The sequence below is a fragment of the Pogoniulus pusillus genome, chromosome 2 (genome assembly GCF_015220805.1).
Source record: "Pogoniulus pusillus isolate bPogPus1 chromosome 2, bPogPus1.pri, whole genome shotgun sequence".
Taxonomy (NCBI): domain Eukaryota; kingdom Metazoa; phylum Chordata; class Aves; order Piciformes; family Lybiidae; genus Pogoniulus; species Pogoniulus pusillus.
In genome coordinates, this window is record NC_087265.1 from 48066763 (window position 1) to 48089057 (window position 22295).

The 22295-nt window shown below is 52.0% G+C and overlaps 1 protein-coding gene across 1 annotated transcript in view; it reads right to left on the bottom strand.

Annotated features, from left to right (window-relative positions):
- LOC135186543 (unconventional myosin-X-like) overlaps positions 1-22295 on the bottom strand; it is a 111998-nt gene that overhangs the window by 18429 nt on the left and 71274 nt on the right. Inside the window, exons 23-30 of the mRNA XM_064164333.1 lie at positions 16261-16566; positions 14431-14470; positions 12741-13526; positions 11353-11476; positions 9575-9818; positions 8016-8111; positions 2263-2356; positions 672-727 (exon numbers count right to left, since the gene is read on the bottom strand). Of these exons, the coding sequence (XP_064020403.1) occupies positions 672-727; positions 2263-2356; positions 8016-8111; positions 9575-9818; positions 11353-11476; positions 12741-13526; positions 14431-14470; positions 16261-16566 (1746 nt within the window). The remainder of the gene's footprint in view (positions 1-671; positions 728-2262; positions 2357-8015; positions 8112-9574; positions 9819-11352; positions 11477-12740; positions 13527-14430; positions 14471-16260; positions 16567-22295) is intronic.

Sequence of the window (22295 nt, forward strand, 5' to 3'; positions counted from 1 at the left end):
GTGATTGGCATTGGAATGGGCTGCCCAGGGAGGTGGTGGAGTTGCCGTGCCTGGAGGTGTTCGAGCAAAGCCTGGCTGGGGCACTTAGTGCCATGGTCTGGTTGATTGGCCAGGGCTGGGTGCTAGGTTGGGCTGGCTGAGCTTGGAGCTCTCTTCCAACCTGGCTGATTCTGACTCTATGATTCTATGATCTCTTCTCTGCAACTAACCAAGCTGTGAGCTACAGCCTGTGCTCTGTTGCACTGCCAAGGTTTCAAGAAGAGTGCAGGTCTCTAGGTCCATCCATTAGTCTGCCACATTGCTGTTTCCCTACACTCCCCAGATTCACTCAAAATTCCTCTGCTGAAAAACTCAAAGTGTTGCTTTTGCAGGACATTTTTTTGTTCAGGGTTAGTAAGAGGTAAGACTACAATTTCTTGACACTGAAGGTCTGTGACTTCCACTTTGAAGAGGGAAAGGAGAAGCTTTCACTTGAAAATACATCTGAAACCTTCATGTCAGCTAGCTTGATGTCACCTAGCTTGAAACAAAGACCTCAGCCATGTCTTTTTTCTGCAGGTAAGCTCTTATGAGTCTAAACAAATGCAAACCCCAAAGAAAAATTGGACCTGCCCAGGAAATGATCTTAAGAGAGTTTCTGATCTAAGAGATGGTCAGGTTGCTGTACCTACCTATCAGGGTTGTCTGAGGCACAGACAGAGTCAATGAGCCCAACATCCAGGGTGCCCTGGACAGTGAGAAAGACACAGAGTCAGTAAACCCAGCATCCAGGGTGCCCTGGACAGTGAGCAAGACACAGAGTCAGTAATCCCAGCATCCAGGGTGCCATGGACAGTGAGAAAGACAGAGTCAGTAATTCCAGCATCCAGGGGTGTCCTGTACAGTGAGCAAGACACAGAGTCAGTAAACCCATCATCCAGGGTGCCCTGGACAGTGAGAAAGACACAGAGTCAGTAATCTCAGCATCCAGGGTGCCCTGGACAGTGAGCAAGACACAGAGTCAGTAATCCCAGCATCCAGGGTGCCCTGGACAGTGAGAAAGACACAGAGTCAGTAATCTCAGCATCCAGGGTGCCCTGGACAGTGAGAAAGACAGAGTCAGTAAACCCATCATCCAGGGTGCCCTGGACAGTGAGAAAGACAGAGTCAGTAAACCCATAATCCAGGGTGCCCTGGACAGTGAGCAAGACACAGAGTCAGTAATCCCAGCATCCAGGGTGCCCTGGACAGTGAGAAAGACAGAGTCAGTAAACCCATAATCCAGGGTGCCCTGGACAGAGAGAAAGACACACAGTCAGTAATCCCAGCATCCAGGGTGCCCTGGACAGAGAGAAAGACACAGAGTCAGTAATCCCAGCATCCAGGGTGTCCTGGACAGTGAGCAAGACACAGAGTCAGTAATCCCAGCATCCAGGGTGCCCTGGACAGAGAGAAAGACACAGAGTCAGTAAACCCATAATCCAGGGTGCCCTGGACAGTGAGAAAGACACAGAGTCAGTAATCCCAGCATCCAGGGTGCCCTGGACAGTGAGAAAGACACAGAGTCAGTAATCCCAGCATCCAGGGTGCCCTGGACAGTGAGAAAGACACAGAGTCAGTAATCCCAGCATCCAGGGTGCCCTGGACAGTGAACAAGACACAGAGTCAGTAATCCCAGCATCCAGGGTGCCCTGGACAGAGAGAAAGACACAGACAACAGCAATTGCTTGCACCTTAAAGCACAGACATTCTCCTTCATGAACTGGATTGGAACTGAAAGCATTCTTCTGGATTCCAATGGCTTGAGTAGAAATGACCACATGGGAAAGGCACAAATGAGTCATTTTTGCTCTCTAAACAGCAGGAGAAGATGTGCAAAGGCCCCACAGGATTGGAGGAAGATCGGAAGCCACAAATTTCCAGAGAGCATTACGAGGCTCTGAAACAACCTCTGCTGGTATCTCAGTCCTTGCAAAACACATCAATACGTCGTTGTTCTCAAGGATGTGTCCTCTGTCTGGAACAACTGTGACCCAGACTAGCCCAATAATCCCACTCAAAGACATTTCAGCTGCATGAGGCAGCTCCCCTCCAGCCCAGGAGTGCTGGCCATCCACCCACCACAGCCACCACGCTCCCTCTCTGCAACGTCACCTTTGCTCTTCCTTTGCAATAGCTGCCCAGCTCTCTTATAGTGCTCGTGAGCTACAGCAGTGCAGGTGGCAAAGAGTTAAACACAGAGGGCTCTAAGCATGCCCACGGGCTGGTTGCACAGTAACTCACCACAGCATTCTTTGGGTTGGCCTGTTCATCTTGCATCTCCCTCAGCTGCTGTACTGTAGCGCTGTGTACTTGGCTCAGGACGTTGAACCAACCACTGGCAACAAAAACAATATCACAGTGTCACCAAGGTTGGAAGAGACCTCATAGATCATCAAGTCCAAGCCTTTACCACAGAGCTCAAGGCCAGACCATGGCACCAAGTGCCACGTCCAATCCTGCCTTGAACAGCTCCAGGGATGGCGACTCCACCACCTCCCCGGGCAGCCCATTCCAGTGTCCAATGACTCTCTCAGGGAAGAACTTTCTCAGACTCCAAGTTAAGAGGAATCAGACTCCAAGTTAAGATTTGGGGAGTGAAGTTGCCTGCCAGGGAGAAAATGTCTCCATCCACAGCTTCCTGAGGACTGTGCTGCAAACCATGTCTTGAGCTGACCATAGCAAGTTCTCATGGCTGCCTTCCTCCTTATTCACCTGTGCTAGTTTGAGCCTAGCTGGAATGGTCTGGTGAGAGGAATTAGATGCTAGGCTGTGAGAAGGAAACAAAGGTGATGTCTGCTGCACTCATAGGCTTGCTGAGATGGATAAGAACAAGAACACAAACATAGATAAGGGCTGAACTTCTCTCTCTAACCTAACCTGCTGTCTGTGTAACTAATCCACCTGCTTCCTAACCCCCCTGCCCAACCCTCCAGTCTTCCTTGGGCACAAAGCAACATCCAGGGTAAGGTAGAGAGGGGTGGGAGAAGGTGGAAGGGTGATTGGGAGCCCCTCCTGGGGACTCTGGTTTCTGAGAGGGCTGCTGTGTTTCTGTATTGCTTTTTACCTTGTCTGTTTCTGTCTGTATTGTCAATACCTGCTCCTACATGGTGCTAAGCTGTAAATACAAAGCTTCAGTCAATTCCCAGCTCGACTGAGCCTAGTCTGGGTGACTTTCTTAAGTGAGGGGGGGGCAGGGAACACCCAAACCATCACAGTACCCATTAACATCCTGTGCATGTTCTTCAGCTCACAGACAGCTGCTCCCCCAAAATCAAGTTCCCTACTTGCTACTCAAGGAACTGTAAGCAGGCAACAGCCTTACCACAAGCACACAGCAGCAGCCTGAGAGGCTGTGCTAGTCTGAAGCTAGCTAGAATGTTTTGGTGAGAAGAAATAGGTTACAGGCTGTGAGAAGGGAACAAAGGTGATGTCTGCTGCACTCATAGGCTTGCCGAGATGGGTAAGAACAAGAACACAAACATAGACAATGCAGGTGCTGTCTGGGCTCTGGGCTGCACCTCTCTCTCTAACCTAACCTGCTGTCTGTGTGACTAATCCATCTGCTTCCTAACCCCCCTGCCCAACCCTCTAATCCTCCTTGGGCACAAGGCAACATCCAGGGTAAGGTAGAGACGGGTGGGAGAAGGTGGAAGGGTGGTTGGGAGCCCCTCCTGGGGACTCTGGTTTCTGAGAGGGCTGCTGTGTGTCTGTATTACCTTTACCTTGTCTGTTTCTGTCTCTAGCTGTATAGATTGTCAGTATCTGCTTGTACATTGTGCTAAGCTGTGCATATAAAGCTTCATTCCTTGACTTCCATCTTGGCTGAGTCCAGTCTGGGTGACTTCATAAGAGGGGGGGGGGGGCAGGGAACACCCAAACCATCACACTGCTTGTACATTGTGCTAAGCTGTGCATATAAAGCTTCATTCCTTGACTTCCAGCTGGCTGAGTCTAGTCTGGGTGATTTCATAAGAGTCGGGGGGCAGGTAACACCCAAACCATCACACTGCTTGTGTATTGTGCTAAGCTGTGCATATAAAGCTTCATTCCTTGACTTCCAGCTCGGCTGAGTCTAGTCTGGGTGATTTCATAAGAGTGGGGGGGCAGGTAACACCCAAAGCATCACACTACTTGTACATTGTGCTAAGATGTGAATATAAAGCTTCATTCCTTAACTTCCATCTTGGCTGAGTCTAGTCTGGGTGACTTCATAAGAGAGGGGAGCAGGGAACACCCAAACCATCTCACTGCTTGTACATTGTGCTAAGCTGTACGTAGAAAGCTTCATTCCCTAATTTCCAGCTCAGCTGAGTCTAGTCTGGGTGATTTCCACAGTAACACCCAAACCATCACACTGCTTGTGTATTGTGCTAAGCTGTGAATATGAAGCTTCATTCCTTAACTTCCAGCTTGGCTGAGTCCAGTCTGGGTGATTTCATAAGAGTGGGGGGACAGGGAACACCCAAACCATCACACTGCTTGTACATTGTGCTAAGCTGTGAATATAAAGCTCCATTCCTTAATGTCCAGCTCGGCTGAGTCTAGTCTGGCTGATTTCCACAGTAACACCCAAACCATCACACTGCTTGTACATTGTGCTAAACTGTGAATATGAAGCTTCATTCCTTAACTTCCAGCTTGGCTGAGTCCAGTCTGGGTGATTTCATAAGAGTGGGGGGACAGGGAACACCCAAACCATCTCACTGCTTATACATTGTGCTAAGCTGTGCATATAAAGCTTTATTCCTTAACTTCCAGCTTGGCTGAGTCCATTCTGGGTGATTTCATAAGAGTGGGGGGACAGGGAACACCCAAACCATCACACTGCTTGTACCTTGTGCTAAGCTGTGAATATAAAGCTCCATTCCTTAATGTCCAGCTCGGCTGAGTCCAGTCTGGGTGATTTCCAAAGTAACAACCAAACCATCACAGAGCAGCAGACACGAGTTGCAAAGGCAGGGTCAGTCGGGCATCTCCCTAGCCTGGAGCCCTCGAGGCAGCAGCAAACCTTCACAACCAGAGCCTCTCTGACTCGCCCATAAACTTGCAAATCACATGGCTGTCAATTTGTCATGGTTTCAACTCTAAGCCACTCTGGAGGGTTTTGTCTGAGAAAGGGCTTCTCCTTACAGACATACCTGGAGGCTAAGCTCTGCTGGCAACAAGCAGATTCTTATCTGCAGCTTCCAGTGAGAGCAGCAAACATCAGAGTTCATGGAGGATTCTCAAACTGGATGCTTTAAGACAGCTGCTGATCTGCCCTTTGCTAGTGCAAGGGTTGCTGGTGCTTTCTTCCCTCTCAGAGCAGAGGCTGACATTGAGAGAGGCCACATTTGGAGCCAAGCTGGAGATGGGTAGGTTCAGGCTGGAGATGGATAGGTTCAGGCTGGATGTGAGGAGGAAGTTGTTGAGCATGAGAGTGGTGAGAGGCTGGAATGGGTTGCCCAGGGAGGTGGTTGAGGCCCCATGGCTGGAGGTGTTTGAGGCCAGGCTGGCTGAGGCTGTGTGCAGCCTGCTCTAGGGTAGGGTGTCCCTGGCCATGGCAGGGGGGTTGGAACTGGCTGCTCCTTGTGGTCCCTCCCACCCCTGACTGATTCTTTGATATTTGGTTACTCTTAGCAATTCTGCAGTGCTATCTTAGGGCATGCCTCTTGCAGTGGTGGAACTCTCAATGCTCCTTCAGCTACTGCCCCTTGGGTTTGCAGGTTTTCATGTGGCTGCTTTTTGGTCTGGCTCCGTTTCATTCGCATCCAAACGCCTTACCCCTTCCTCTCCCTGCACCTCAATGGAACAACAGCAGACCCTAAACAACTGACAAAACCAGAGCAGAGAAACAGTCCCAGTGGCTGGGCTGAGAAAGCAGAAGCCTTGCTAAGTGTGAAAAACGGGGAGACAGGAGCAGCCAGCAACAGTAACCTCTTAACTTGGTTTTGCATAGCCAGAACAGGTTGTCCAACCTTCCCTTAAACAACTGATTCCCACTGCCCAGTCAGGATGACAAGAAGGAAGGACATGAGTCATTTGTTTGCCTTGCCCTGGGAAGATTTTGTCAGATGACACTAGAGACTCTGATAAGCTGCAGCCTTTTCTCTGTCTCCTGGATAAAGCCCAGCTGCTCTCGCAATCATTGACAGAGAACATGAATGGAGTTTTTGTTTGATCCAAGATTCCACTCCATAAATAAATCAGCTATTAGATGTTCCACTTTAGAGTAAGGTCCTGTGTGTCTCCTGAAGTAACCCTTGAATTTAGCATAGAATCACAGAATCAGTCAGGGTTAGAAGGGACCACAAGGAGCAGCCAGTTCCAACCCCCCTGCCATGCCCAGGGACACCCTACCCTAGAGCAGGCTGCACACAGCCTCAGCCAGCCTGGCCTCAACCACCTCCAGCCATGGGGCCTCAACCACCTCCCTGGGCAACCCATGCCAGCCTCTCACCACCCTCATGCTGAACTTCCTTCCCATGTCCACTCTGACTTTCCCCACCTCCAGCTTTAGTCCATTCCCCCCAGTTCTCTCACTCCCTGACAGCCTCAAAAGTCCCTCCCCAGCATTTTTGTAGCCCCCTTCAGATCCTGGAAGGCCACCAGAAGGTCCCCTGGGAGCCTCTTCTTCTGCAGCCTGCACATCCCCAACTCTTTCAGTCTGTGCTCACAGCAGAGCTGCTGCAGCCCTCTCAGCATCCTCCTGGCCCTGCTCTGGACACTCTCCAGCATCTCCACATCCCTCTTGTCATAGGGGCTCCAGAGCTGGATGCAGTACTCCAGGTGGGGTCTCAGCAGAGCATGCTCACAGCCACAGGAGGGGATGGCAATCCTGTGACTGAGAAGCTGAATCACTGCCTGGGTAGCTGCAATGGGGAGTCCCCACAGTAGGTGTGTTCCATCCCAGTCAGCACTAAGTACCACTGGAGCAAACCTCCCCTTCTCTCTTTTGCTAGGCTCTCCTGTTTGCCAGGCTCTCCTAGGAGTAGTTGGGTCAGACCTGCACTGAAGGAACAAACCTAAACTCCTTAAGGACCTGCGACACAGCTTAAGGACCTGTGTGGGGCAAGAGGCTGGGGCCAGACTCTTGTCAGTGGTGCCCAGGGACAGCATTGGGCACAAACTGGTACCCAGGAGGTTCCCCCTGAATAGGAGGAGAAACTTGTTTGTGCTGAGGGTGCTGGAGGCATGGAGCAGGCTGCCCAGAGAGGTTGTGGAGTCTCCTTGCATGGAGAGCTTCCAAGCCCAGTTGGGCACTGTGCTGCTGGGCAAGCTGCTGTGGGTGTCCTGCTTTGGCAGGAGCTTGAACTAGATGACCTCCATCCCCACCATGCTGGGATTTTGGGATTCCCCCAGAACTGCTTGGCCAACAGCCTGTAGACAGTTTGATCACTACTGATTTCCTCCTTGTTCAACCAGGCATCAAGGTCTCTCTCAGCTCCTGTGTGCTGCAGAGCTCCTCTGGGAGCAGGACCAGCAGCTTGTGAGGTGTTGGGTTGGAAGCAGAGAGAACCAGGAGCTGCTGGGAGGTGTTGGGTAGGAAGCAGAGAGAACCAGGAGCTGCTGGGAGGGGCTGGGTAGGAAGCAGAGAGAACCAGGAGCTGCTGGGAGGTGCTGGGTAGGAAGCAGAGAGAACCAGGAGCTGCTGGGAGGTGCTGGGTAGGAAGCAGAGAGAACCAGGAGCTGCTGGGAGGTGCTGGGTAGGAAGCAGAGAGAACCAGGAGCTGCTGGGAGGTGCTGGGTAGGAAGCAGAGAGAACCAGGAGCTGCTGGGAGGGGCTGGGTTGGAAGCAGAGAGAACCAGGAGCTGCTGGGAGGTGCTGGGTAGGAAGCAGAGAGAACCATGGAGGAAACCTGGCAACAGCACACCAACCAAAGGTGTTGAAGCAAGCCTGGATGAGGGACTTAGTGCCATGGTCTGGTTGTTTGGCTAGGGCTGGGTGCTAGGTTGGGCTGGGTGATCCTGGAGGTCTCTTCCAACCTGGTTAGTTCTATGATTCCTTCTCATACCTGGCATCTTCTGGTGACTCTGCAACAATGTGGTATATTCTGTCTTCTGTCACAATGTCCAGGGCATTCTCCTTCTCATGAATATCCACAATCTCCCTGGAACACAGCAAATCACAAGAGACAAAACTGAAAACATTTCACAGGCTGAAAGTTCCAAAAGGTTGTTCTTCTCTTCCACATGATCTTGTTCACCACACAGAAGGCAAACTGATGGTCAAGATGTCTTGTAATTCCAATGGAAAGACAAAATTCCCCCAAACATAGGTTTGAAACTTCTGGGGTCCCCTTTAGAAGTATTAGCAGGCTTAGCCTAGTAGACAAGCAGAGCTTGAGGCATTACATGTGTTTTCTGCAAGACACCAGCAGACCAGGTGGAAGAAGAGATAAAGGAGAGGTTCTCCTTCCCCTCTGCTCTGCCCTGCTGAGACCTCATCTTCAATGCTGCCTTCAGTTTTGGGCTCCCCACTTGAAGAGGGACAGGGATCTGCTGGAGAGGGTCCAGCTGAGGGCTACAAGGATGATGAGGGGACTGGAGGGCATGGCTGGTGAGGAGAGGCTGAGGGACCTGGGGCTGCTTAGTCTGCAGAAGAGAAGACTGAGAGGGGATTTAATCAATAAACATCTGAGGGTTGGTGGGGACACACACACAGGCTCTGCTCACTGCTCCCTGGGATAGGACAAGGAGCAATGGGTGGAAGCTGCAGCACAGGAGGTTCCAGCTCCACACAAGGGGGAACTTCTTTCCTGTAATGGTCCCAGAGCACTGGCACAGGCTCCCCAGAGAGGTTGAGGAGTCTCCTTCTCTGGAGCATCTCAAAGCCTGTCTGGATGTGCTCTCCTATGTGATCTCTGCTAGATTCTGTGGTCCTGCTCTGACAGGGGGGTTGGACTGGACAGCCCTGTGAGGAGAGGCTGAGGGAGCTGGGGGTGTGCAGCCTGCAGCAGAGGAGGCTCAGGGCAGACCTCACTGCTGCCTGCAGCTGCCTGCAGGGAGGCTGTAGCCAGGTGGGGTTGGGCTCTTCTGCCAGGCAAGCAGCAACAGAAGAAGGGGACACATCCTCAAATTGTGCCAGGGGAGGTCTAGGCTGGATGTTAGGAGGAAGTTGTTGTCAGAGTGATTGGCATTGGAATGGGCTGCCCAGGGAGGTTGGTGGTGGAGTAGCTGTGGCTGGAGGTGTTGAAGCCAAGGCTGGCTGGGGCACTTAGTGCCATGGTCTGGTTGCATAGGACTGGGTGCTAGGTTGGGCTGGCTGAGCTTGGAGCTCTCTTCCAACCTGCTTGATTCTATGATTCTCTGATTTTATGTACTTAATTAGCCCCTCCTGGTCTGGCTTGGAAAGAGGTTCTGCCAGATTCTGAACTACAAGACTGCGAAAACAACTCCCAAGTAACCACAGAGTCCCTTCAGAGCGAACCCAGAAGCTCTAAGTGTCTTTTCTCTCCCTTCCATCTCTGAGTCTCCTAGCCCCAGGGGAGCAGACACCCCAGCTGACACCCCAGCAGCCGTGCACACCTGGCTGCTGACCGGCAGGCACAGAAGGCTTTGCTGCTGCACTCACTTGGCCCTTCTGATATCGATGGTGCCCTTCAGCCTCTCCTCGCTGTCGTTCTCGAAGTACATGAGCCGCGCCTCGCGCAGCACGAACCAGCGCCGCTTCCAGTTGCGGCGCGAGAGCGTGGACATGCCGCCCCCCTTCTTGTACAGCCAGCCCGACTTGAGCGCCTCCTGCTTGGTGCGGAACCACATGAAGGCCTCGTTCTTCAGCACGCACCAGCGCCGCCTCCACGGGTTCATCAGACCCCCTGCAAGAGGCAGGCAGGGAGGTTACGGCCAACCGCAAGCAGGACCACCCTGCTCTCTTCTCTCAGGTGGCCAGCGCCAGAACGAGGGGACACAGCCTCAGGCTGTGCCAGGGGAGACTTAGGCTTGAGGTGAGGAGAAAGTTCTTCCCTGAGAGAGTCATTGGACACTGGAATGGGCTGCCCGGGGAGGTGGTGGAGTCGCCGTCCCTGGGGCACTTCAAGGCAAGGTTGGACGTGGCACTTGGTGCCATGGTCTGGCCTTGAGCTCTGTGGTAAAGGGTTGGACTTGATGATCTGTGAGGTCTCTTCCAAACCTGATGATACTGGGATACCCAGCCCAGCCCTCTGCCCCTGCTTGCCAGCGCTGCCGCTCCTGCAGGGAGCCCAAAGTATAGGCTGCATGGTAGGAGGAAGCTGTTGGCAGAGAGAGTGATTGGCATTGGAATGGGCTGCCCAGGGAGGTGGTGGAGGCACCGTCCCTGGAGGTGTTCAACCAAAGCCTGGCTGAGGCACTTAGTGCCGTGGTCTGGTTGGCTGGCTAGGGCTGGGGGATAGGTTGGAGTGGATGAGCTTGGAGGTCTCTTCCAACCTGCTTGATTCTATGATTCTATGACAAGGTCATGCTTAAGCTTGGACAGAGGAGAAACAGCAACAACAACAAAACCAAACCCCACCAAAACCCACGAAATGCAGAAGTATTTTTGGTATGTTCTTCAGTTTGGTAGCTCACAATGAGCCATCTAAGCCCATCCCGAGTGCGCACAACTAAGCCTCAGCAGCAAAGATGTCCACCAGGCTAATTCCCTCACATCCACCTCCCAGCTCTTTGGTTTGGTTGCTTGGAATGAAAACACAGAAAACAAAAGAGATCACACAAAGAACTAAGAGTAGATGGAGATGTTAACGCTGGAGGAACAGAAGAGGAAAGCTGCTCTCCTGAATGCTGGAGGAACAGAAGAGGAAAGCTGCTCTCCTGAATCCATCCTTCCATGGCTAGGAGCAGATGGAGATGTTAATGCTGGAGGAATAGAAGAGGAAAGCTGTCTCCTGAATCCATCCTTCCATGGCTAGGAGCAGATGGAGATGTTAATGCTGGAGGAATAGAAGAGGAAAGCTGTCTCCTGAATCCATCCTTCCATGGCTAGGAGCAGATGGAGATGTTAATGCTGGAGGAACAGAAGAGGAAAGCTGTCTCCTGAATCCATCCTTCCATGGCTAGGAGCAGATGGAGATGTTAATGCTGGAGAAACAAAAGAGGAACTCTGATTCCTGAATTCATCCTTCCATGGCTAGGAGCAGATGGAGATGTTAATGCTGGAGGAATAGAAGAGGAAAGCTGCTCTCCTGAATCCATCCTTCCATGGCTAGGAGCAGATGGAGATGTTAATGCTGGAGGAACAGAAGAGGAAAGCTGCTCTCCTGAATCCATCCTTCCATGGCTAGGAGCAGATGGAGATGTTAATGCTGGAGAAACAAAAGAGGAACTCTGATTCCTGAATTCCATCCCTCGATGGTTTTGGCTACCCTCACTTACCTTTCATGTAGAGGTAGCTGTGAAAATAGGGTGGTCCTGAGCCATTGAAGATGGTGACTCGTCCATTGCAGAACTCCTCATCTGTATCAATGTAAACATCCACTTCTTCTTCACTCTCCAGGAACTCAAAGGAAAAGAAGAAACAGAGGCTGCTTGAGTTCCCCTGGTAGCAGGAGGACTGGAGCAAATTAACAAGGCTACAGAAGTCACTTGTTCAGAAGGTGCAAGACTCCACATCCTCCCTTCACCAAAAAGAAAGCAATACAGCAAAACCAGAGGCTTGACAGCTTAGCCATTAATGCCTACAGCAAGAGTCTCCAGAGCAGGGAATTTTCACACCAGAGAGGAGCGTGGCATTCAGCAGTGGACATGCCTGGAAAACTCCAGTTACCTGCTGTGACAAACCTTCCTCCTTTTTGAGGTGCAGGCCACAGTCCAAAATCTAATCAAGTGGCTCTTCAATTCAAGAGAGATGTTGAGGTGCTGGAAGGTGTCCAGAGAAGGGTAACAAGGCTGGGGAGGGGCCTGGAGCAGAGCCCTGTGAGAGGAGGCTGAGGGAGCTGGGGGTGTGCAGCCTGCAGAAGAGGAGGCTCAGGGCAGACCTCATTGCTGTCTACAGCTACCTGATGGGAGGCTGTAGCCAGGTGGGGTTGGGCTCTGCTGCCAGGCAAGCAGCAACAGAACAAGGGGACACAGTCTGAAGCTGTGCCAGGGCAGGTCTAGGCTGGATGTGAGGAGGAAGTTGTTAGCAGAGAGAGTGATTGGCATTGGAATGGGCTGCTTGGGGAGGTGGAGGAGTCACTGTGGCTGGAGGTGTTGAAGCAAAGCCTGGCTGGGCACTTAGTGCCATGGTCTGGTTGATTGGGCAGGGCTGGGTGCTAGGCTGGACTGGATGAGCTTGGAGCTCTCTTTCAACCTGCTTGATTCTATGATTCTAAATGATTCTATGACTAGAAGAGGAGAAGTTTAGGTGATGGAAACCAATCAGACCCCAGCCTTTACCATTTCTTCTTGTGGCTGTCCCCTGGAAGCTGACTCAAGCTACCTCAGTGAAATCTCTCTAAGGCAGAGCTTACACCTCCAAGCAAGGAGACTGCTTTCAGCCTTCCAAAGGGGTGCTGCATTGATATGTGGTGATGGAAATAAACCTAAAGCAGCCTAGGTACACATGTGCTAGCTTGTGTAGCACTAGATAGTGGCCAGTCAGAAGCCCTCTGGCCCTCAGCCTGTCCATTTTCCTTTTCTCCCAGGTGATTACTGATGCAAGAGGGAGTTAGATATTGGTAACAACACCCAGAACAAGCATGCACAGAAGAACACCACGAGGATGTTGTAAGTATCAACCAAGTCATGCTGATGTCTGGAAAGCTGCGGGGAAGGATCCTTACCGAGTCCAAGCTGCCACGGTTGGAGTCTAGGCTGGTACCATGGGAGTGTCTCAGACCTTCTTCACCATCAAGAGGCTCAGCTGAGGCACTGCCTGCATCTCCACAGCCATCAAACTCCTCATGGTCATAATCAGACTCCACATCTTGGGGCGGAGTGTAAAGTGGCTCTCCCACTTCTCTGCTGCTAGTCCTCTGCCTATCTGAGACGGTGCTGTACACGCTGTCTGCTGGGCCAGATGGGGCTCTCTGCTCCTTGTGGCTAGAGGTCCTCTCCACAGGCTGTCCTGGAGCAGAGGTAACCTCTCCCACTTCCCTCTGGAGAAGTGAAAGCCTCGTGTCCACAACTTTCTCCGAGCGGTGACTGTTCCTTGTGCTGTGCTGGTTCAAGACCAAGCCGGGTGTGGGCTGTCCTTCATCATCAGCGTGAAAGCCCTCATCCACCTCCTCCTCAGCCAGCGGTGCCCGCAGGCTGCAGTCCATGCTGAGCGCTCCCTCGCTGGAGAGCGAGCGCTCCAGGTTCTGCACGCTCTCATCCAGACTGCCGAAGTCCAGCAGCTCCAGGAACTCCTGGGCAACCCTCGAGGCCTCCTTCTCCAGCCGCTGGATCTCCTCCTGGCGCTGCCGGTGGATCTCGTTGCGGGTGTTTTCACACACCACAGACAGGTGATCCTCCTGCTGCTGCTGCAGCTTCTCAATCTCCTTCTCCAGCCTCAAGATCTCCTCCATCTGACGTCTCTCTTCTTCTTGCAGAGGGATCTCTACCTCCTCACTCGTTACTGCTTCCACCTTAAAGAATCACAGAGCCATAGAATCAACCAGCTTGGAAGACACATCAAAGATCACCCACTCCAACCTAGCACCCAGCCCTGCCCAGTCAACCAGACCATGGCACTGAGTGCCCCAGCCAGGCTTGGCTTCAACACCTCCAAGGATGGTGACTCCTCCACCTCCCTGGGCAGCCCATTCCAATGCCAATCACTCTCTCTGACAACAACTTCCTCCGAACATCCAGCCTAGACCTCCCCTGGCACAGCTTCAGACTGTGTCCCCTTGTTCTGCTGCTTCTTGCCTGGGAGAAGAGATCAACCCCACCTGGCTACAGCCTCCCTTCAGGTAGTTGTTGACAGCAACGAGATCTGCCAACAAGGAGAGGCTGAGGGAGCTGGGGGTGTGCAGCCTGCAGCAGAGGAGGCTCAGGGCAGAGCTCATTGCTGCCTGCAGCTGCCTGAAGGGAGGCTGTAGCCAGGTGGGGTTGGGCTCTGCTGCCAGGCAAGCAGCAACAGAACAAGGGGACACAGTCTCAAGTTGTGGCAGGGCAGGTCCAGGCTGGATGTAAGGAGGAAGTTGTTGGCAGAGAGAGTGATTGGCATTGGAATGGGCTACCCAGGGAGGTGGAGGAGTTGCTGTGCCTGGAGGTGTTGAAGCCAAGCCTGGCTGAGGCACTTAGTGCCATGGTCTGGTTGACTGGGCAGGGCTGGGTGCTAGGTTGGACTGGATGAGCTTGGAGCTCTCTTCCAACCTGCTTGATTCCATGACTCTATTTTGAGAGAACAAGGCCTGAAGAAAGCAGATTTTAACAAAGGTGTCACACCACAAAAGCAGTATGAGCTGCAGGCCAAGCACAGGCACTGAAGGACTCCTCACAACCACTCAGAAGAAGACAGGTGGAAAGGACAACTGCCAGACTTACCTGAGCCACTTGGCACAGCGCATTCGCTTGCTCCTTTTCTCTGTTGGAAAACGAAACACAGCAGTGAGTTCTCCTACAGGATGCTTTGGGAATCACATGGAGATATCCTCCTTCCCTGGATAAGGTTAAAACAAGCTACCTGTTGTAAGACTGACTTAAAAGCTCTTGTAATGTAGTGAAAAAACAATTCTCTGCAGTGAGCAAGACCTCTGTGGTGGGCATGACCTCTGTGGTGGGCATGACCTCTGTGGATACAACAGATTTCTTTTCCCCCACACACTGAACTTTCAGATCAATCAGGAAATTGGATTAGTTGGAACACACTAGGAAGGACACAGGCAACAGGGACAGAATGACAGATCAGTCAGAGGTGGTGGAGTTACCATCCCTGGAGGTGTTCAAGCAAAGCCTGGATGAGGCACTTAGTGCCATGGTCTGCTTGACTGGATAGGGCTGGGTGCTAGGTTGGGCTGGATGAGCTTGGAGCTCTCTTCCAACCTGCTCTATGATTCTGAAGATTTGGGTGCTGCAGTTTGCACAACATCTCAGTGGCACTCAAAACCTAGTTTACTATTAAAGGCTGAAGAGGTCAGAGTTTGTAAGTAAAGACAAGTAAAGAATCAGTAAAAAAATAAATACCCCACAGTGCTGCATCTCCACTCAGCTCAAAAAGGTTGTACTCAGAGGGAAAGCTGTCACTACAGCCAGTTCTTCTATAGCAAGTGTGCTACAAGCATCTGGAGTAGCAGGCAAACACCAGGGTTATGCACAGGGAGCATGGATAGGTTGCAGCTGGACAGAAGAGTCTGCTTTTAGCAACCAGCGTGGAGCTAAATGCAGCCTGGCAGTGGTGACTTTCACATCTGCAGTTCAACTCTGTCTATTTAAAAGCTGCAGTTCAACTCTCTATAATACTCTGGCACTTGCAGCCCAGAAAGCCAAGCAGAGCCTGGACTGCAGCAGGAGAAGTGTGGCCAGCAGGGCCAGGGAGGTGATTCTGCCTCTCTACTGCACTCTGCTGAGACCCCATCTGGAGTACTGCATCCAGTTCTAGAGCCCTTACGACAAGAGAGATGTGGAGATGCTGGAGAGTGTCCAGAGCAGGGCCAGGAGGATGCTCAGAGGGCTGCAGCAGCTCTGCTGTGAGCACAGACTGAAAGAGTTGGGGCTGTGCAGGCTGGAGCTCCCAGGGGACCTTCTGGTGGCATTCCAGGATCTGAAGGGGGCTACAAAAAGCTGGGGAGGGACTTTTGAGGCTGTCAGGGAGTGCCAGGGCTAGGGGGAATGGAGCAAAGCTGGAGGTGGGGAGAGTCAGAGTGGAGGTGAGGAGGAAGTTGTTGAGCATGAGAGCGGTGAGAGGCTGCAGGAGCAGGCAGACCAGACATACTCTCGAGTGTGAGAGCCACTGTGGCAGCACAGGCGTGCCCCCCATCTTGTTTTCTGACCCTGCTCATTGGCCACACCAAGATCCCTGGCACTGGAACCTTCTTACACTCCTAATGCCTCCAAATTTTGGCAGGCTGCATAAAACTTCCTTCACCTATTGCCAAGACAACGAGAAAATGCTGCGCCTCTGCCCAGCGAGTGAAACTGCCTCCTTTCATCTATATTTGAAAGTGGAAAAGCACCAAGCAGGGGTAAAAACACAGCAGAATTGGCTCTCCTAGAGGAAGCAGGATACTCCTCTCCCACACTGCTTTTCTATTCTAGGCTTCCCCAGCCCACAGCCATCTCCACCCTAGCACTGGGGCACTGTCTCGTGCAGTTCTGCTCCAGTGCTAACCTGGTGCCGCTGCCCCACACCCACTGCCACACCTCAGCCTCTTGTACCTTTCCTTCACCTCTTCCTCTTCCTGCTTCCTCCTACGCTCCTCCTCTTCTTGCCATTGTCTTTCCTCTTCCTCTCTTCTGATCTGTTCTTCCTCTTCTTGCTTCCTTCTCTCCTCCACTTCCTGCTTCTGCCTGAGTTGCTGCTGCAGCAGGTGCTGGTAGAGGCTGCGAGCGAGGTGCCCACGCCAGTGCCTCTGCAGGGTGACTGCAGACGCCTTCAGCCGCAGCAGGCTCTTCTTCCAGAAGTATGCACGGTAGTTCTTTTGGATTAGAACAACACTGGCTAGCACCTTTTGATACTTCTTCCTAAAAACCAGAAAGAGACACTTCATGCACCAGGAAGTAACAGGTTTGCCTTTCCCATCGCCTTGGACATGGAGCATTCTTGCCGCATCCACCCGGACAGGAGTCTGGAAGAGTGCTGCTCAGAGATGACCCAGTGCCTCTTCCTCCACTGCCAGTGCTCTCCTCACTGTTCTCACTCCTATACCTACCCTTGGCTTCTTTCCACGGAGCACCTGATTTTGTGAAGGTTCTCAAGGATGAAGGCCAAATACAGGGCACATGTAAAGGGAAGAGAAGGTCTGCTGGCCCAGAGTCTCCTTGCGTCGTACATTAAACACACTCACTGTGCAATTAGCAACATCACTCAGACTGGATTTATTAGAATCAGAGAAACAGCCAGGTTGGAAGAGAGCTCCTACCTCATCCAGTTCAACCTAGCACCCAGCCCTGCCCAGTCAACCAGACCATGGCACTAAGTGCCTCAGCCAGCCTTGGCTTCAACACCTCCAGGCACAGCGACTCCACCACCTCCCTGGGCAGCCCATTCCAATGCCAATTACTCTCTCTGACAACAACTTCCTCCTAACATCCACCCTAGACCTCCCCTGCCACAACTTGAGACTGTGTCCCCTTGTTGTGTTGCTGCTTGCCTGGCAGAAGAGCCCAACCCCACCTGGCTACAGCCTCCCTTCAGGGAGCTGCAGACAGCAATGAGCTCTGCCCTGAGCCTCCTCTGCTGCAGGCTGCACACCCCCAGCTCCCTCAGCCTCTCCTCACAGGGCTCTGCTCCAGGACCCTCCCCAGCCTTGCTGCCCTGCTCTGGACACGTTGTAGTATCTCAACATCTCTCTTCAATTGAGGAGCCCAGACCTGGACACAGCACTCAAGGTGTGGACTGACCAGTGCTGAGCACAAGGGCAGAATAACCTCCCTTATCCAACTGCATGGTCTTACCACATGAGAACAAGTGGCTAAAGGCAAATCACTCCAGGAAAAGGGCAAAAATAGACCTGATCCAATTAAATTCATATTGTTTAAGGAGAAACATTGTGATGCTACAATATTAGCATGGCACTTAGTCCCATGGTCTGGTTGATAGGTTAGGGCTGGTTGCTAGGGTTGGACTGGATGATCTTGGAGGTCTCTCCCAACCTGGTTGATTCTATGATTGATTGCTGAACATAACATCATAAGAGGATCCCACAAACATCATTCACTGCAGAACATTTTGCTTAAGCAATAATGGTACCCAGAATCAACTTTGCAGCACTTTAGAAACAAAGAGGATGGTACAGCCCCAAAAGAAAAGAATCATCATTCAGGATTTCTGTAGGCTAGTTAAGTTCTAGGAAAAGTCAGTCCTTGCCACTGCATCACAGACTATTTTTATCAAGGATCCAAAAAAAAAGGAGTTATTGATAGACTGCATCCAGCTCTGGAGCTCCTATGACAAGAGGGATGTGGAGATGCTGGAGAGTGTCCAGAGCAGGGCCAGGAGGATGCTCAGAGGCTGCAGCAGCTCTGCTGTGAGCACAGACTGAAAGAGTTGGGGCTGTGCAGGCTGCAGAAGAGGAGGCTCCCAAGTGACCTTCTGGTGGCCTTCCAGGATCTGAAGGGGGCTACAAAAAAAACTGGGGAGGGACTTTTTAGGCTGTGAGGGAGTGACAGGACTGGGGGAATGGAGCAAAGCTGGAGGTGGGGAGAGTCAGAGTGGAGGTGAGGAGGAAGTTGTTGAGCATGAGAGTGGTGAGAGGCTGGAATGGGTTGCCCAGGGAGGTGGTTGAGGCCCCATGGCTGGAGGTGTTTGAGGCCAGGCTGGCTGAGGCTGTGTGCAGCCTGCTCTAGGGTAGGGTGTCCCTGGGCACGGCAGGGGGGTTGGAACTGGCTGCTCCTTGTGGTCCCTCCCAACCCTGACTGATTCTATGACATTTGTACACGATACAAACCAGGGCAAATGACAAAGGAGTTCCTATTACACAGCAATCTGGGCCAGTTTGTAAACCAGGCTCAAGCAAACATTAAACAATCCCAAACAGCCAAACATGAACTGTTGCAGTGAGAAACCAAAAGCCAAACACACCTGAGATGAGACTATGTTAGGAAGCAGCAATCCCAAAAGAGTGTTTCAGGGCCACAAAGATGAGAGGTGGAGGCAAACTCCCATCACAATGCTGTAAGAGAAAGCACTGCTGGGGTTTTTATACTTGCAAGTAGAAATAACTGTGGTAGAAGGGGACTGCAGTGCTACTTTTAGCCTGTGCTCAGTGCTAGCACCTCAAGAATGATGTCAGACCTGCAAGTGGCTTCTGAGGAAGTGGGATTGGAAGCAGAAAGTCTGGCTTATAAAAGAGAGTACTTGCTCCATGACCTTAAGAAAGAGAAGATCATGGAAAAGTCAAAGTATCCACATTTTTGGCTGGCATTTATGTTTATCCAACAGGCAGCAAAAGACTTAACTCACCTGCAGCCTCTGCAGGTTGGAAATAAAGCAGGCATTTGATAATGCAATGTATTTAGACCCCTTACCATCATGCTGCAGGGAAATGATACTTTTGTGCTATGGAAATCAAAGCCTCCTTTACTCCAAACCAGAAACTGTAAAGGGAAATTCTATGGGGCTGTAATGCAGTATCTTGGACCAGCAAATCCTGCAAGGTCTCACAGCCCTAGAAGGCACACTGGGAGCTGCACAGTGTTCTCACATATCCTCTCCCACAGACGTTCTGCAATCCCTCCAGGAAAAGACACACCTCCTGGCAATCAATCTCCCCTCAAGTGGCAACAGGGACCCATGCTGACAGGTTGCCACCTCCCTGCACATCAGATGCATCAGCCTAGTCAAGAAAATCAGGAGAGGGATGCTGGGGTTGTTTAGCCTGGAGAGGAGGAGGCTCAGGGCAGAGCTCATTGTTGTCTACAACTACCTGAAGGGAGGCTGTAGCCAGGTGGAGTTGGGCTCTGCTGCCAGGCAACCAGCAACAGAAGAAGGGGACACAGTCTCAAGTTGTGCCAGGGGAGGTCTAGGCTGGATGTTAGGAGGAAGTTGTTGGCAGAGACAGTGATTGGCATTGGAATGGGCTGCCCAGGGAGGTGGAGGAGTCACCGTCCCTGGAGGGGTTGAAGCAAAGCCTGGCTGAGGCACTTAGTGCCATGGTCTGGTTGACTGGATAGAGCTGGGTGCTAGGTTGGGCTGGATGAGCTTGGAGGTCTCTTCCAACCTGGTTGGTTCTATGACAGCAGTGCTGTGCAAAGGTCTTGCTCTCTTCCATAAGCAATAAGCCAAAGAGAGGAAGCACAGAAAAAAGAAGAGGAAAAGGGAGTAGGTGATAAGAAGCAGGAGGGGTTAGATTAGTTGCTCCTGGCCTGCAGTCCCCTCACCCCTACTCCTTCTGCCCTGCCTGCGCCCTGCAGATGGGCTGTGAACAGCTGCAGACGCACACTCCCCGCCACAGCAGGTCTGAGAGCATCCAAAAAGGGCACTCTCACAAAACGCATCTGCTGGAAACTCTCTCAAGTGCAACATGTGCCAAGTCCTGCCCAGCTACAGGCTGGCTGGGCCTGCTACTCTGCCAGGCTGAAGTGCCCCCTCATTCCTCACGCCTGCAGCCAAGCCTGCACACACCCTTTAGCTGGAACTGCTGCACAGGAGCTGTGCATTTCATTCCCTCGGTGCAGCCTTCCACTTACCTTCTGGCTCTGGCTAAAGAAATTCAACCTGCACTCCATGCTAAGATGCTGGGAGACATGCTGACCGCAGACTGGGACAGAAGATGGGAGTGGCTGCAAGGCTGCCTTTAGAATGCAGTTAATTATTCTGTCAATGAGCTGGAGTTAGCAGTTATGCCTCCCAGGAACAGAGAGCACAGGGCTATGGGGTCATTTCCTCCTGTCCTCTTCCCCTAAGCAGTAAGGTCCTGCAGAATCCAGGGATACAGCCAAATCTGAAGAGGGATCTTGCAAGCCTGGGAACAGTTATGTGTATTTGAACTGGTGAAGCTGTGACCTGCAGCTCAGAGCTCTACAAATTAGCTATGAAAACTGGGGTCATTTGAATGGGCTTGATTTTCTTGCCTCACATTTTGGTGACCAGAGCTGCAAGAAATGAGAGCCAAAAACCCCAAAGTTCTCACCCTTATGACTGGTTCTCCAGGCTCACAGAACAAGGTCACCAAGAGGGAGAAACCCCCACCCCCGTGGCAGGGGGGTTGGAACTGGCTGATCCTTGTGGTCCTTTCCATCCCTGGCTGATTCTATGATTCCATTCCATGAAAATCTTTCCTGTGTCATATGTACCCTTCTTTGCAAGGCACCAAATGGATTTAAACACACTTATCCTTGCAGAGCTCAACAGAAACAACATCAAGCTTAATACAGTGCACACTACCATCCCTGACCTCGGCCCAGCTCTCCAAAGACCATTCCTACTTGCCCAGATGAACTCTACTGGACTCTCTTCAACACAGGTGCACTGCAACTAGAAATTCCTCTCAGGGAAGTTTTCCAGTTTCCCTCCCTAGCTCTTTCCTCACTCCCTGCCCTCCTCCTCTGCACAGTTCAGTTACCTCCAGCTGCTTGTGAGGCTTTCCACTCTGGCTGCAGAAGTGTAGCTTGTTCTTAAAGATGAGACTCAGAAGAGAAAACATGTGGGATGAGGAATTTGGCTCTGTGGAGACTGAAAGACCACAGCATTTCTAGCCAAGAGGACATTACTCCAGCACTGTCTCCATCACAGGCTTGCCAGGCAGCAGCCACCTCCCCAGGAACTCAGAAATGCAGTAATCCAGTTTGCTTGCAGTGATGCTTCCCAGAAAAATCAATCTTCCTGTAACTAACCCCTACCCCTGTCTCCAAAAGCTAGACACAAAGTAAAACAGAGCAGAGGCTCTCACACAAAGGACTTGCAATCTCACCTACAAACAACACAGGTAGCTCATTTATCTTCCTAGAGGGAAATTAATCACAGAATCACTGAATCAGACAGGGTTGGAAAGGGAGCACAAGGAGCAGCCAGTTCCAACCCTCCTGCCATGCCCAGGGACACCCTACCCTAGAGCAGGCTGCACACAGCCTCAGCCAGCCTGGCCTTAAACACCTCCAGCCATGGGGCCTCAACCATCTCCCTGGGCAACCCATTCCAGCCTCTCACCATTCTCATGCTCAACAACTGCGTCCTCACTTCCAGGCTGAACCTTCCCACTTCCAGCTTTGCTCCATTCCCCCCACTCCTGTCACTCCCTGACAGCCTCAAAAGTCCCTCCTCAGCTTTTTTTGTAGCCCCCTTCAGATCCTGGAAGGCCACCAGAAGGTCACCTGGGAGCCTCCTCTGCTCCAGCCTGCACAGCCCCAACTCTTTCAGTCTGTGCTCACAGCAGAGCTGCTGCAGCCTCTGAGCATCCTCCTGGCCCTGCTCTGGACACACTCCAGCATCTCCACATCCCTCTTGTCATAGGAGCTCCAGAACTGGATGCAGGACTCCAGGTGGGCTCTCACCAGAGCAGAGCAGAGCAGAGCAGAGCAGAGCAGAGCAGAGCAGAGCAGAGCAGAGCAGAGCAGAGCAGAGCAGAGGGGGAGAATCACCTCCCTGGCCCTGCTGGCCACACTCCTCCTGCTGCAGCCCAGGCCCTGGTTGGCTTTCTGGGCTGCAAGTGCACACTGCTGGCTCCTGTTGAAATGAAACAAATGCATACAAATCCCCTGAGGCAAAAATGTGTGCTTTGCTGATATCCCACGCTGCCAAGGGAGGGCACAAC